At 36.3% G+C, this 16,398-nt stretch overlaps 1 protein-coding gene across 1 annotated transcript in view; it reads left to right on the top strand.

The window, feature by feature from the left end:
• GLP1R (glucagon like peptide 1 receptor) overlaps window positions 1-14,843 on the top strand; it is a 1,017,454-nt gene extending 1,002,611 nt beyond the window's left edge. The window contains exon 14 of the mRNA XM_053712812.1: window positions 14,706-14,843. Within this exon, the coding sequence (XP_053568787.1) occupies window positions 14,706-14,843 (138 nt within the window). The remainder of the gene's footprint in view (window positions 1-14,705) is intronic.
• Window positions 14,844-16,398: the final 1,555 nt, after the last annotated feature.

Raw genomic sequence — 16,398 nt, 5'->3', positions numbered from 1 at the left:
GCAACTGATACTTGTGCAACAATATTGTGATCAGGAGCAAGTCAGGCGCTATGATACTATACTACCTGCAACTGATACTTGTACAATAATATTGTGATCAGGAGCAAGTCAGGCACTATGATACTATACAACCTGCAACTGATACTTGTACAACAATTGTGATCAGGAGCAAGTCAGGCGCTATGATACTATACTACCTGCAACTGATACTTGTACAACAATATTGTGATCAGGAGCAAGTTAGGCGCTATGATACTACACTACCTGCAACTGATACTTGTACAACAATATTGCGATTAGCAGCAAGTCAGGCCCTATGATACTATACTACCTGCAACTGATACTCGTACAACAATATTGTGATCAGCAGCAAGTCAGGCCCTATGATACTATACTACCTGCAACTGATACTTGTACAACAATATTGTGATCAGGAGCAAGTCAGGCGCTATGATACTATACTACCTGCAACTGATACTTGAACAACAATATTGTGATCAGGAGCAAGTCAGGCACTATGATACTATAACACCTGCAACTTATACTTGTACAACAATATTGTGATCAGGAGCAAGTCAGTCGCTATGATACTATACTACCTGCAACTGATACTTGTACAACAATATTGTGATCAGGAGCAAGTCAGGCGCTATGATACTATACTACCTACAATTGATACTTGTACAACAATATTGTGATATGAGGAGCAAGTCAGGCCCTATGATACTATACTACCTGCAACTGATACTTGTACAACAATATTGTGATCAGCAGCAAGTCAGGCCCTATGATACTATACTACCTGCAACTGATACTCGTACAACAATATTGTGATCAGGAGCAAGTCAGGCGCTATGATACTATACTACCTGCAATTGATACTTGTACAACAATATTGTGATATGAGGAGCAAGTCAAGCACTATGATACTATACTACCTGCAACTGATACTTGTACAACAATATTGTGATCAGCAGCAAGTCAGGCCCTATGATACTATACTACCTGCAATTGATACTTGTACAACAATATTGTGATATGAGGAGCAAGTCAAGCACTATGATACTATACTACCTGCAACTGATACTCGTACAACAATATTGTGATCAGGAGCAAGTCAGGCGCTATGATACTCAGGGCCAGATAACAAGCGGCTAGCCTTAGCACTAGAATAAGTAAAGTTTTTGTGCGCGCAGGTTAGCACCTGTAGTACAAGTTGAAAGTAAAACTTTTACAAACGAGGAAAACCTGACAATCGTTAACTAAAGGACAGATATTGTGACTGTGTTAACTTATTCTCCCCATAGATTTCAATGGGTGCTTTTGAAAAAGAAACAAAAAAAAAAACAACACATCGCTAGCACGCTAACCCGACAACATATTAAACCCACAGAGCTCTACCCGATAGAAGTTATTAATATTTCTCATTCCAATGTTCTTCATGTATTGGTAAATAATCTTTGTATTTTTAAATTGATGTTCCTATATATATATATATATATATATATATATATATATATATATATATATATAAATAAATATCTATACCTATATATATTAATATAGATTTATAGGTATATATATCTATATCTATATGAAGAACATTGGAATGTAAAATATGCGTGACAAGCTTCGGGTTTTGCACTGTAGGCCTAATGTGGTGTCGGGTAAGTGCACATGAAGGATTAGTTACCTTATTATGTAAATATATTTAATATTTACATAATAACTATTGAATTATTACTTAGACACATACACACACATATAATATATATATACAGTATCTCACAAAAGTGAGTACACCCCTCACATTTTCGTAAATATTTTATTATATCTTTTCATGCGACAACACTGAAGAAATTACACTTTGCTATAATGTAAAGTAGTGAGTGTACAGCCTGTATAACAGTGTAAATTTGCTATCCCCTCAAAATAACTCAACTTAAAGCCATTAATGTCTAAACCGTTGGCAACAAAAGTGAGTACATCCCTAAGTGGAAATGCCCAAATTTGGCCCAAAGTTTCAATATTTTGTGTGGTTACCATTACTTTTCAGCACTGCCTTAACCCTCTTGGGTATGGAGCTCACCATAGCTTCACAGGTTGCCACTGGAGTCCTCTTCCACTCCTCCATGATGACATCATGGAGCGGGTAGATGTTAGAAACCTTGCGCTCTCCCACCTTCCGTTTGAGGATGCCCCACAGATGCGCAATAGGGTTTAGGTCTGGAGACATGCTTGGCCGGTCCATCACATTTACCCTCAGCTTCTTTAGCAAGGCAGTGGTCGTCTTGGAGGTGTGTTTGGGGTCGTTATCATGTTGGAATACTGCCCTGCGGCCCAGTCTCAGAAGGGGATCATGCTATGCTTCAGTATGTCACAGTACATGTTGGCATTCATGGTTCCCTCAATAAACTGTAGTTCCACAGTGCCAGTAGCACTTATGCAGGCCAAGACCATGACACTGCCACCACCATGCTTGACTGTAGGCAAGACACACTTGTCTTTGTACTCCTCACCTGGTTGTCACCACACACGCTTGACACCATCCGAACCAAATAAGTTTATCTTGGTCTCATCGGACCACAGGACATGGTTCCAGTAATCCATGTCCTTAGTCTGCTTGTCTTCAGCAAACTGTTTGCTCGCTTTCTTGTGCATCATCTTTAGAAGAGGCTTCCTTCTGGGATGACAGCCATGCAGACCAATTTGATACAGTGTGCGGCGTATGGTCTGAGCACTGACAGGCTGACCCCCACCCTTTCAACCTCTGCAGCAATGCTGGCAGCACTCATACATCTATTTCCCAAAGACAACATCTGGATATGACGCTGAGCACATGCACTCAACATCTTTGGTCGACCATGGCGAGGCCTGTTCTGAGTAGAACCGGTCCTGTGAAACCGCTGTATGGTCTAGCCCACTGTGCTGCAACTCAGTTTCAGGGTCTTGGCAATTTTCTTCTAGCCTAGGCCATCTTTATTTAGAGCAACAATTCTTTTCTTCGGATCCTCAGAGAGTTCTTTGCCATGAGGTGCCATGTTTAACTTCCAGTGACCAGTATGAGAGAGTGTGAGAGCGATAACACCAAATTTAACACACCTGCTCCCCATTCACACCTGAGACCTTGTAACACTAACGAGTCACATGACACCGGGGAGGGAAAATGGCTAATTGGGCCCAATTTGTTGCCAACGGTTTAGACATTAATGGATGTGAGTTGAGATATTTTGAGGGGACAGCAAATTTACACTATTATACAGGCTGTACAATCACTACTTTACATTGTAGCAAAGTTTCATTTCTTATGTGTTGTCACATGAAGAGTTATAAAATAGTAACAAAAATGTGAGGGGTGTACTCACTTTTGTGAGATACTGTATATATATATATATATATATATATATATATATATATATATATATATATATATATATATATATATATATATATTAATATAATAAAATAGTCCTTTCCATTCAAGCACCTTGTAATATACCATATACAGTTTATATTATTATGTTGTGTCTTTTTTAACTCTCTATGCGAGGTCTTCAGTCACGCTAACCCAACACGTTAAATTTGATTGCTCTCAAGTGAACATGTTTACTGTCAACTTGTAATACACACGCTAATGATAGCACATCACCTATAAACTAGACTTTAATGTTTACTTAGACATAAAAGATAATTAATACATTTTAAAAAATCAACAGGAAGTTCCGTAGCTGTCCCAATTATCTAAATTTTTTCCAGGTATTTGGGGTTTTCTAACTGTGCATGATGGTGTTAAGTATGCTAGGTTGGTGTGTGCAACTAGTTACAGAGTACAGGTGGCTCTCGGTTTACGCCGGTTCAATTTGCGCCGTTTCAGAATAACAACCTTTTTTTTCAGTCATGTGACAGCTATTGAAAAGCTTTGGAAAGCAATGCACTAATTAAAAAAGCTAGTAGGTGGAGCTATCTGCTTGTTTTGCAGCAAAGTTATGCAACTTAACAGGTCTGAAATTGATATGTGTACACAGAGCAGACATTAGCTATCGAGCAGCCACTTCCCTATTATCTTCCTGTCCAGCAGCTTGAGGTGAGGGTGCCTAACTGCTTATTAATCACTGCAGATTGAAATGCATATAATAGGTGCAGACCCAATATTATCTAACATGCTAACAATGCGGAGAACTGATTGTACAAAAATGCAAGTAAAAAACATTTTTGTTCATTAAATTTAGTTTTATGATGATGCAATCTGTTGTGTGATTATTTAATTAGGTGATGTTAGCAAATGTTTTTGTTCATTAAACTTAGTTTGATGATGATAAAATCTATATTATTAGGTTTATAATGCTGTTTAGCATTTAAAGTCTTCATTTCAAAGCTTTAAAAATAATGTATTAGGTGTTACTTATGTCAGTTTTGACAGGGGCCTGGAACCTAACTCCCTCACTTCCCATTGACTTACATTATAAACTGGGTTTCAATTTACAACGGTTTCAATTTATAACCATTCCTCCTGGAACCTAACCCCCGACGTAAACTGAGGGCTACCTGTATTTATAAAATATTCTAATGTAGGCGGAATATAAACAAGCACTATCATAGTAATGGAACAGATATTAGCAAGTGGTGATTCTAGAACTTGCTGATGAACATTATATACCATAAGTTCTCAAAGGTGTCAACAGTCAATAAACACCACAAGACTATCCTAACTGTTTCATAAGGGACTTTCTGGCAATAAATATTAATTAGGCACATCCCTGTGTACACATTTATACTCAGGGCTGTCTAAACTAATCCACCTCTGGCCTTTTTTATGGGTCTTATAACCACTGGGCAGAAAACAAATATTAATAATTTTCTGTCCAAAAAGCAGCACACCTCTCATAAGGTAATTAAGTATGTGCATTTGGACCAAATATTGTAAATTTAATGGGCAACTCTAGTGAAAAAAGGACATGCTCTAATTTGTTAGAGCTGCTGATGAGATTCCACTGCATGACTCCCAAGCGTTACTTTAACGGGGGTTAATCACATAGCAGTAGAGTGTTGCGCTAACAAATTATAATGGCCCTTTAAGTAATATAGACAGTTAATTAAATTCACTAATAAAAGCCAATTGCCTACTTTATTTTTAATAATGTAATTATAATCTAATATTATTTTGAGGATTTTTAACCATAAGTGTGACCAAACCCACCATTATTGACCGGGCTATTCATTTCACTTTGGATTACCAGTTTTAGATAATTATCTCATGAGCCACATACCTGGCAAAGCTATACATGTCAAGCTGCCTACTATATGCTGCAGCACATCTTCAGGCAGGGTCGGCTCCAAGGGGGGCATTGAGGGGCAATGCCCACCCAAATAGAATGCTGTGCCCCCTCAAAAATATTGATATGATCATACGCTTTAAAAATAATAAATAAAATAATGAATTGTTATGTAATGCTGCATGCTGGGGGCAGGTTTAGCTGCCGAACTGTGAGGTCGCATCACGCATCTGCAAGGAGCTCCGTGTCTTAACCTCTTATTTGGAATTGGAAGTTAGTTAGAGACTATTTGGACTTGTCTTTAACCATATTAATTTTACCTATCATTAGTGCACTTTTGATGCGTCGATAGAAGTTGGTAACCATTTATAGACTTATATTTATATGATACAATCATATTCTTATACGTTCACAGTACATAGGTTGTATTAAGTAGCCTGATATCCATTAGTTATTGCGAAACAGGTATAGCAAAATCTAATCTACAAAATTACCAGTACCTGAAAACCTAATATCCTCACTGCTATTGCAAACAAATGGCTTAATTGCATTGGGGGGTTTGGGGTGCATGGCTGTTTAGGGGACATGATTGAGATTTGAGAATGAGTTTAAGGGTCTTGGATCATGGTGATTAAGGGGTGAATTGTTTTTAAGGAGCTATTGCACTGGGGGTCTCAGGTTTAATGGCTCTGTATTAGTGCACTGCATAGGATTTAGACTTCATTCTTTTACCTAGTGATTTAGCGCATATTCTCTAAATGTTAATAGTGGGGGATAAGCCAGCCAGAAGCAACACTTTCCGGCAGAATATGTAGGTCTGCTCTTATTTTGACTCTCATACATGCTTTGTAAATGCGTGCCCCCTCGTGAAAAAAAAATGCCCCACCCGATTTAATTTGTTCTGGAGCCGACCCTGTCTTCAGGTATCTAGGCAACCTTGACTTACGTGGAATTAACTCCTTCCTTACAAGATGAAATACGCTAAAGTATCTTTCACACTGTCCCTAAAGCTGAAAATCATAAAATAAATATTTCACATTTTAAGTCATGAAGATATGAAAAATAGTAAGACATATAGGAATTATGGCTTAGTAGCTACAGATGAACCAGAATTCTCATCCCCAGCATGACAAAGAGCAGTCACAATATTTACCCAGCCTATGACATTAACTTGCTAAGTTTTAGAACAGTATCTCTTACAGGGCTATGTTTATGCAGCTGTGTAGGAGTTGCATTAATAGCAGAAGAGAGGGATTTTTTATGTCAGAGAAGGCTGCAGAGGAGGATTAGTGAACAAAGAAATTGCTTGTAATATATATCAACTTAATATAGTAGATAAATACCTGTGCTTGTAAACAAAGGTTATTGGAAAAACTAAACTTCAAAGTGCAAGGTCACTATTTGTTCTAAATAATTTTGAATGTTCTCCAAAACATTCAACATTTCTTTTTGGCTAAAAAAAAAGTTAATTGTCCCTTTAATCATATTAGACTTTGACTATTCATATCTCAACATCCAAATATTGATTCTCATAGACCAGTGTAAGTATATGGGAAACTATTCAAATGTAAAATCTGAATGTTTGCATGACTGATACCAAATTGTTATATTTAAGATTTAAATTATATTTTTTCTAAAGAAACATTTGAATGGCAGAATTGAAGTCAAAGGAATTATTTATTTTGCCATTCAAAGGCCTAAAATGCATTAGCCCATCAATTTATATAGTATGATTAAAGAGACCTAAAACCAACTACTGCATTTTTTTATTGTTGCATCTTAATTACATTTGTTTTTATGTTTGCTTGTTTTTGAAAATAGACATCCCTATTCTAAATAGATCTATTTTTGTTTTTCATGTTTGTTGAAGCATATTCTTGTGAGTTTTTCCGATCATCCAGTAAGCTTTGAAAACCTCAGATGTGATCAAGCATTTATATTTTGTTTGCTTCAAAATACATTTCAACATGTTTAATGTGCCGTTTGTAATATGTTTAATTGCTGCTATTTTATGTATTTGACAAAAAAGTTGTTTGTTTTTTATTCATGATTTAGATGATACCAAGAGAATTAAGCAAATTAGATAATAGAAGTAAATTAGAAAGTTGTTTCAAATTGTATTCTCTATCTGAATCATGAAAGAAAGAAAAAAAATGGGTTTAATGTCCCTTTAGTAGATACATTCTGTAGTGCTAGGTATATAAGTAGGAATATACAGGGAGTGCAGAATTATTAGGCAAATGAGTATTTTGACCACATCATCCTCTTTATGCATGTTGTCTTACTCCAAGCTGTATAGGCTCGAAAGCCTACTACCAATTAAGCATATTAGGTGATGTGCATCTCTGTAATGAGAAGGGGTGTGGTCTAATGACATCAACACCCTATATCAGGTGTGCATAATTATTAGGCAACTTCCTTTCCTTTGGCAAAATGGGTCAAAAGAAGGACTTGACAGGCTCAGAAAAGTCAAAAATAGTGAGATATCTTGCAGAGGGATGCAGCACTCTTAAAATTGCAAAGCTTCTGAAGTGTGATCATCGAACAATCAAGCGTTTCATTCAAAATAGTCAACAGGGTCGCAAGAAGCGTGTGGAAAAACCAAGGCGCAAAATAACTGCCCATGAACTGAGAAAAGTCAAGCGTGCAGCTGCCAAGATGCCACTTGCCACTAGTTTGGCCATATTTCAGAGCTGCAACATCACTGGAGTGCCCAAAAGCACAAGGTGTGCAATACTCAGAGACATGGCCAAGGTAAGAAAGGCTGAAAGACGACCACCACTGAACAAAACACACAAGCTGAAACGTCAAGACTGGGCCAAGAAATATCTCAAGACTGATTTTTCTAAGGTTTTATGGACTGATGAAATGAGAGTGAGTCTTGATGGGCCAGATGGATGGGCCCGTGGCTGGATTGGTAAAGGGCAGAGAGCTCCAGTCCGACTCAGACGCCAGCAAGGTGGAGGTGGAGTACTGGTTTGGGCTGGTATCATCAAAGATGAGCGTGTTGGGCCTTTCCGGGTTGAAGATGGAGTCAAGATCAACTCCCAGTCCTACTGCCAGTTTCTGGAAGACACCTTCTTCAAGCAGTGGTACAGGAAGAAGTCTGCATCCTTCAAGAAAAACATGATTTTCATGCAGGACAATGCTCCATCACACGCGTCCAAGTACTCCACAGCGTGGCTGGCAAGAAAGGGTATAAAAGAAGAAAATCTAATGACATGGCCTCCTTGTTCACCTGATCTGAACCCCATTGAGAACCTGTGGTCCATCATCAAATGTGAGATTTACAAGGAGGGAAAACAGTACACCTCTCTGAACAGTGTCTGGGAGGCTGTGGTTGCTGCCGCATGCAATGTTGATGGTGAACAGATCAAAACACTGACAGAATCCATGGATGGCAGGCTTTTGAGTGTCCTTGCAAAGAAAGGTGGCTATATTGGTCACTGATTTGTTTTTTGTTTTGTTTTTGAATGTCAGAAATGTATATTTGTGAATGTTGAGATGTTATATTGGTTTCACTGGTAAAAATAAATAATTGAAATGGGTATATATTTGTTTTTTGTTAAGTTGCCTAAAAATTATGCACAGTAATAGTCACCTGCACACACAGATATCCCCCTAAAATAGCTAAAACTAAAAACAAACTAAAAACTACTTCCAAAAATATTCAGCTTTGATATTAATGAGTTTTTGGGTTCATTGAGAACATGGTTGTTGTTCAATAATAAAATTAATCCTCAAAAATACAACTTGCCTAATAATTCTGCACTCCCTGTAAAATGACATTGTTTTATGGTAGAGTACAGCTATATACACAGACTAAACAAACAAATCAGTACAGGAGTGAGACTGGGCAGTTCAAGATTTATTGACGAGGAACTAACAGAGGAGAGGTAGTTAGCCTCTATAAATTGGTGGGTTTCTAAACAGCTCTTAAAGGGACACTAAATATTTTCTTTCATGATACAGATAGAGCATGTAATTGTAAGCAACTTTCTAATTTACTCCTATTATCAAATTTTCTTCATTCTCTTGCTATCTTTATTTGAAAAGCAAGAATGTAAGTTTTGAATCCGGCCCATTTTTGGTTCACAATCTGGGTTGTCCTTGCCGATTGGACAGCACCAATAAACAAATGTCCAGTTCTCTGAACCAAACATTGGCTGGCTCCTTAGCTTAGATGCCTTCATTTTTAAACAAACATAGCAAGAGAATGAAGAAAAATTGACAATAGGAGTAAATTAGAAAGAAAGTTGCTTAAAATTGCTGCTCTGTGTGACTCATGAAATAATTTTTTTGGGTTTAGTGTCCTTTTAAGGCTGAACAAGGTTGGAGACAGTATAATGGGCTGGAGTAGAGAGTTCTAGAGGGGAAGAGCAGCACATGAGGAGTTCTGGAGGCTGGAGAAGGAAGTAGTCATAACTGGAGCAGATAAATGTAGGTTAAAAGTTTATCAAAGAGAATAGCGCATAGTTGAGGCAGAATCTGGATATGTCAGGAAAAATAACTGTGTTTAGGGTTCTTGAGAGTTTTGTAGTTAAGAGTCCATATTTTGGACATTTAAGTGGGAAAACTGATTTAGATTGGTGACTTAAGGGGAGAAGGAGGTTGTTGGCAAGCGCAGTAGGAGTAGGTTGCACTAGTGGTCAATGTGAATCAAACTGAGCAAATGAAGAGTGAATTCTAGAGATGTTGTGCACTTACACATTGAGCGCAGTAGGAGTGGGTTGCACTAGTGGTCAATGTGAATCAAACTGAGCAAATGAAGAGTGAATTCTAGAGATGTTGTGCACTTACACATTGAGCGCAGTAGGAGTAGGTTGCACTAGTCAATGTGAATCAAACTGAGCAAATGAAGAGTGAATTCTAGAGATGTTGTGCACTTACACATTGAGCGCAGTAGGAGTAGGTTGCACTAGTGGTCAATGTGAATCAAACTGAGCAAATGAAGAGTGAATTCTAGAGATGTTGTGCACTTACACATTGAGCGCAGTAGGAGTAGGTTGCACTAGTCAATGTGAATCAAACTGAGCAAATGAAGAGTGAATTCTAGAGATGTTGTGCACTTACACATTGAGCGCAGTAGGACTAGGTTGCACTAGTGGTCAATGTGAATCAAACTGAGCAAATGAAGAGTGAGTTCTAGAGATGTGCACTTACACATTGAGCACAGTAGGAGTAGGTTGCACTAGTAGTCAATGTGAATCAAACTGAGCAAATGAAGAGTGAATTCTAGAGATGTTGTGCACTTACACATTGAGCGTAGTAGGAGTAGGTTGCACTAGTGGTCAATGTGAATCAAACTGAGCAAATGAAGAGTGAATTCTAGAGATGTTGTGCACTTACACATTGAGCGTAGTAGGAGTAGGTTGCACTAGTGGTCAATGTGAATCAAACTGAGCAAATGTAGAGTGAATTCTAGAGATGTTGTGCACTTACACATTGAGCGCAGTAGGAGTAGGTTGCACTAGTCAATGTGAATCAAACTGAGCAAATGAAGAGTGAATTCTAGAGATGTTGTGCACTTACACATTGAGCGCAGTAGGACTAGGTTGCACTAGTGGTCAATGTGAATCAAACTGAGCAAATGAAGAGTGAGTTCTAGAGATGTTGTGCACTTACACATTGAGCACAGTAGGAGTAGGTTGCACTAGTAGTCAATGTGAATCAAACTGAGCAAATGAAGAGTGAATTCTAGAGATGTTGTGCACTTACACATTGAGCGCAGTAGGAGTAGTTTGCACTAGTGGTCAATGTGAATCAAACTGAGCAAATGAAGAGTGAATTCTAGAGATGTTGTGCACTTACACATTGAGCGCAGTAGGAGTAGGTTGCACTAGTAGTCAATGTGAATCAAACTGAGCAAATGAAGAGTGAATTCTAGAGATGTTGTGCACTTACACATTGAGCGCAGTAGGAGTAGTTTGCACTAGTGGTCAATGTGAATCAAACTGAGCAAATGAAGAGTGAATTCTAGAGATGTTGTGCACTTACACATTGAGCGCAGTAGGAGTAGTTTGCACTAGTGGTCAATGTGAATCAAACTGAGCAAATGAAGAGTGAATTCTAGAGATGTTGTGCACTTACACATTGAGCGCAGTAGCAGTAGGTTGCACTAGTGGTCAATGTGAATCAAACTGAGCAAATGAAGAGTGAATTCTAGAGATGTTGTGCACTTACACATTGCAGTATTTAGTGCATGTGAAGTTAATAAGAGTTTTAAACTTTTATCATTAAACTTCCTTTTTGTTCTTATTATTTTTTTGTTGAAAGCTAAACCTAAGTAGGCTCATATGCTAATTTCTAAGCCATTGAAGGTCAAATCTTATCTCATGGCATTTTCACAGTATTTCAAAGCTAGATAGCATTAGTTCATGTGTGCCATATAGATGACATTGTGCTCATGCCCGTGAAGTTACTTATGAGAGGGCAATGATTGGCTAAAATGCAAGTCTGTCAAAAAAACTAAAATATAGGGACAGTCTGCAGAGGCATAGATACAAGGTAATCACAGAGGTAAAAAGTACATTAATATAACTGTGCTGGTTATGCAAAGCTGGGGAATGTGTAATAAAGGGATTATCTATCTTTTAAACAATTAAAAATTCTGGAGTAGACTGTCCCTTTAATATCACTTCCATGTGATGTAAATAAAGTGTTTGTTGTTTAGGCTATTTTATATTTCTTGATCAGAAGTAAACAGCATCAAATCTTTTTAGATAAATAATTTCTTTAATTATTTCTCTTTAAAATCTTAATTTTGCTGCTTTCAATTAATAAACCAAAACAATATCTGCAACAATAACACAATAAATAATATGAAGATGGCTGTTGCTGAATTGTTTATTCTACATATATGAATAATTCATATGATCTGCTTAATCTATTAGTTACAGAACTATTGAGCAGATATGTATGTTCCTTATATTTCTCTATTACTTAAACAAATAAATGCTAGTTTAAAACACTTGGATGAATATTGACTATAAAGCCAATAAAGAAGAAAATAATCATTTTTGGTCACATGGCCAGTGTAAGGTTTGTGATATATTGCATGCAGAATAGAATTGTTTTTAAGTATAGATTTTCAAATTAATATGAAGATTGTGGATACCCCAGAGAAAGATAATCATTTTTTTTAACCCATATTGCAATTTCTGGGTAACAAAGGATAATTAAATTATATATTTATTTATTTTTTAAAGCTGACAGAACTTTAATAAAATTGTTCCAGCTAGTTAGCCAGCTATTGCTTAAAGGGACATGAAAGTCAAAATTAAAGGGACATGAAACTCAAAAAATTTCTTTCATGATTCAGACAGAACATGTGATTTTAAACAGCTTTCCAGTTTGCTTCTATTATCTAAATTGCTTCATTATCTTGGTATCCTTAGTTGAATATCATATCTAGGTAGGCTCCCAGAGGCAGAACTTCCCTTCACTTTCTGCGATGAGATTTCTTTAGTGGAAATTTTTTTGCAGGTCATTATTAAATAAAATTTTAAATTAGGCAGTTACACTAAGGCACCAGTTCAACTGCAATGTGTTGGTTAACTGAAGAATAAAGCATTTTTTAATGCTATATAATATAATTGCATAGCAAATAAGCAGCATACAAAAAAATAAATTTTAAAATGTCTCTTAAATAAATTGTTTTTCTTTTCTCTAGGTCTAACATAGAAATGTAGTAATAAAAAAGATGCAATGCTCATACTAACGTCTTACATTCAGAATAAACAGCTTTGCAGACTGGGAAAGGCTAGGGGGCGGGTTTGAAAAAATCTCTGAGAGCCAGTCAACAAGCAATGTGCTTCTGCTTTGCAGCGCAACTGCATATTTGACTGATCACTTCAAACAGCTCTTTGCTCTGGATGCACTGTGTTAAGGAAAACTTACTGCAACCAGAGCACAGCTCTGTTTAAAGAGAACTGTCTAATGTGAAGCAGCACTACAAAGTTCAAGCGCTAACAGTTCCTGCATGTGTCCTGCTCTTTCTGCAGACATGCTGCATTTTCTGTAAATTGGAAAGTTGTTTAAATTCACATGCTCTATTTGATTTATGAAAAATAAGAAACAGAAAAATGTTGGGTTTCATTTCCATTTAAACTTTCATCATTCCGACAGAACATACTTCCAGATTACTTCTATTATAAATGTACCTGTAACTGTAGATCTTTCCCATGAGAGCATACTGTGGTATGCTCAAGAGTATGGACAACAACATTTAAAACCGACCCTTTTAATTATATACCCCTGAAAAAGGATAAACTTTAAAATTGATGACAGAACGTTTCATAATTATCAGATTTTAAGAGTAATAGTATTTACAGGGAAATTAATTTCAACGTAGAAAATACTTAAAATGCATCAAAATAGAAGTCATCTACCATCACTGAATAGAAGTAGAGAAAACATATATTTTAAGTATTCCATTGGCACAGGGTAACTGGGTGCCAATTCCTGAGTTTGAATACATTTAAAGACATTTCCATTTGTATTTGTTTATTTTAATAATCATCAGAGTTCATTATAATCTGCCCCAAATCCCCTGAGATTTGCACAAATCATTTAATGTAGGAGATAGAGTGGTTGAGATGTCAACAAGGGTTTCAGTTTAAATTCTCTTAACCAAATTGTCATTTATAATTTCTTAATAACACTTTTAACACCATAGAAATGAATTGGCAAAATGCCTACAATTTTAGTTCCCACTCAAACAGACATCCATACCCAGGGCTTCTTCATAATGTGGAGAGACAATATATTTTCAGAATTGGCATCAATTGTATACATAAACTAAACCATTTCTTAGTTTTTAGAGGATTTGAGAGATAATGTTTTTATGATTAAATGTCCCACTTTATAAATATGGGTATGTTTAAAGTCATCTTGTTTAATATGAAACTAATCGTATTGCACCTTCTCTCAACTTTCTATGGTCAGACATATTGCTCAGATCTCAGTCTCCTATGTAGGCTATAACTCCTTAGGAACAATTCAGGAAATTGCAAATATCTTAGCAAATTATAGCTACATATCTAAGCCTTGTAGTACAATACGAATTAAAATAGATAGATTCATAGTTAAAAACATCTGAATTATGCATGCTCCACAAAAAAAAATGTTTTGACATGTTTAATCCCAAATCATAAATAGAAGAATAGTGTATCTTAAATATATTATTGTAACCAGTTCTACATACACACAAATTGTGCCCCATAAATGGTTGAAGAAATATCTCCTTAAATAATTGAAGAAATACCTAATTAGGAATCCTTAAAATAGTATCCATATGCACTCTGAATATATTTGTTGTATTTAGGATCCTTTATTGGAAGGATTAGAAATTTATAAAGATAAACAACATTTGGAAGATATTATTAAACCCAATAAATTGATTTCAGGTTTTATTTTTCTTGTCAATAAAAGGTACAGGCTGAGTTTCAGAAGAGGTGGGAACGTTGGAGGTTGGAACATTTCTACAGCCAAAGAGAATGCAGCATGAAACCAATTAAGTTTCCAGCCAACAGTTTAAGCAGCGGAGTCACAGTGGGCAGCAGTGTCTAAAGATAGATGAACGATGGCTCAAGGCAGCTCATGAAGATGTCACTTTTACTGTGAAGTCACCAAAAAATAATACACAAGCAACAAAGGCCATCAATTATTTGCACATAAAACCATATTTCTTTGTTTCAAAGAAAGAACCTGACATCTATACCACTGTCAGCTCCAATGCTTCTGATACATTGGTTTAAGTGGAACTTTTACCCATAAGAATTGTGATTCTAAAAGATGAAGGGCAAAATACTCTTCCTCAGCATCTGCAACTGTCACAATATAAAGCTAATATTTCACAGACACAATTCAGTTCATCACTATTTTCCATGTATAGAGCCATAGAATGTTCAACAATGTCCATCTGTGGACATGTGAGAAGATAAATCGCTAACAAGTATTGGATTAAAAACACTCCTGTGTGGTCTTTTCCTGGAATAGAGGGCTTAATTATGGTGGATTATTCCATATTTTAAAGACTTCACAACCATTCTAACTGGTTATTAGTAGCAAGTCAGAAAGCCCTTACATTGTTAAAATAACAATTTCAATTTCATTAAAAGGAAGAAAGTTAAAATAAACTTTTGAATTATTTGATATTTTTTAATAAGCAGAAGCAGATTGCTACCTATCTATTAGTAAAGAATAAGCTTGGTCAGCTACTGTGTGTATAAACTGTATGAATATACATTAATACTGAGTTTGTGTAAATTTACACTTGTCCTTTTAACATCAACAACCAACTCTCTGTACACTAAGAAACGTTTATAGGTCCCAGGACCCTGCAACATACACTTACATCTAAACAGCTACAGGGATGATATTGTTTTCTGGCAGGTTTAAGTCTCTTCAGTGTAGCTCCTATATCACATCTGCATCTAAGTACCATACAACCTCTTAAGACCTTAAGATATTAAGAATATATATGGCAATACTTTGTCCCGTGCATTTTAGTTACATGGGAATGCTTTAGTTGCCTCTGTCAGCATGGACTGGTGGAGTCTGATTCACTAAAAGTTACTGAACCTACATCCTCAAAAAAGGGTATAACTATTTAGTATGGCATAAGGCCAATACGAATGCCTAGAATTCATAAACCCATAATAATTTCGGGATGCACTTGGAAATTTTTAAACTTGGGAGTAGTTTCTATTGAGTCATTAAAAACAAAACCATAAGCTACCAAAGTTGGTGACAGCTAAATGTAGCTTTTGGCGCATTGAGTGCAGTTGGTCTATTTGTGTATGTGTAAGTTAACATTGGGTTAACGCATCTATCCGATGTCGGATTTCATGAACATCCTGCCATAACAAGTTGCTATGGTAATCTGGCTTTTATAAAGGTTATGTATAACACCTGTGCTCCTTACCTGTGATCGTCTCTAGAGAGAAAGACAAGGGAGTTATGAATGTCGGAAGACAAAAATACATTGATTATATGAAAATTTATGAAAAAATATTTTATTTAAGGAAAAACATTTTTTTCCTTGTATTAATGTAATATTTAGCGCTGCTCTAGGCATAGACCTATTTTGGAGTTATGTGCTTGATTATATTTTTCTATGTAT

Source organism: Bombina bombina, chromosome 4 (genome assembly GCF_027579735.1).
Source record: "Bombina bombina isolate aBomBom1 chromosome 4, aBomBom1.pri, whole genome shotgun sequence".
Taxonomy (NCBI): Eukaryota; Metazoa; Chordata; class Amphibia; order Anura; family Bombinatoridae; genus Bombina; species Bombina bombina.
The sequence above is the reverse complement of the archived record's forward strand: the minus strand, read 5'-3'. Positions and strand labels throughout refer to the sequence as shown.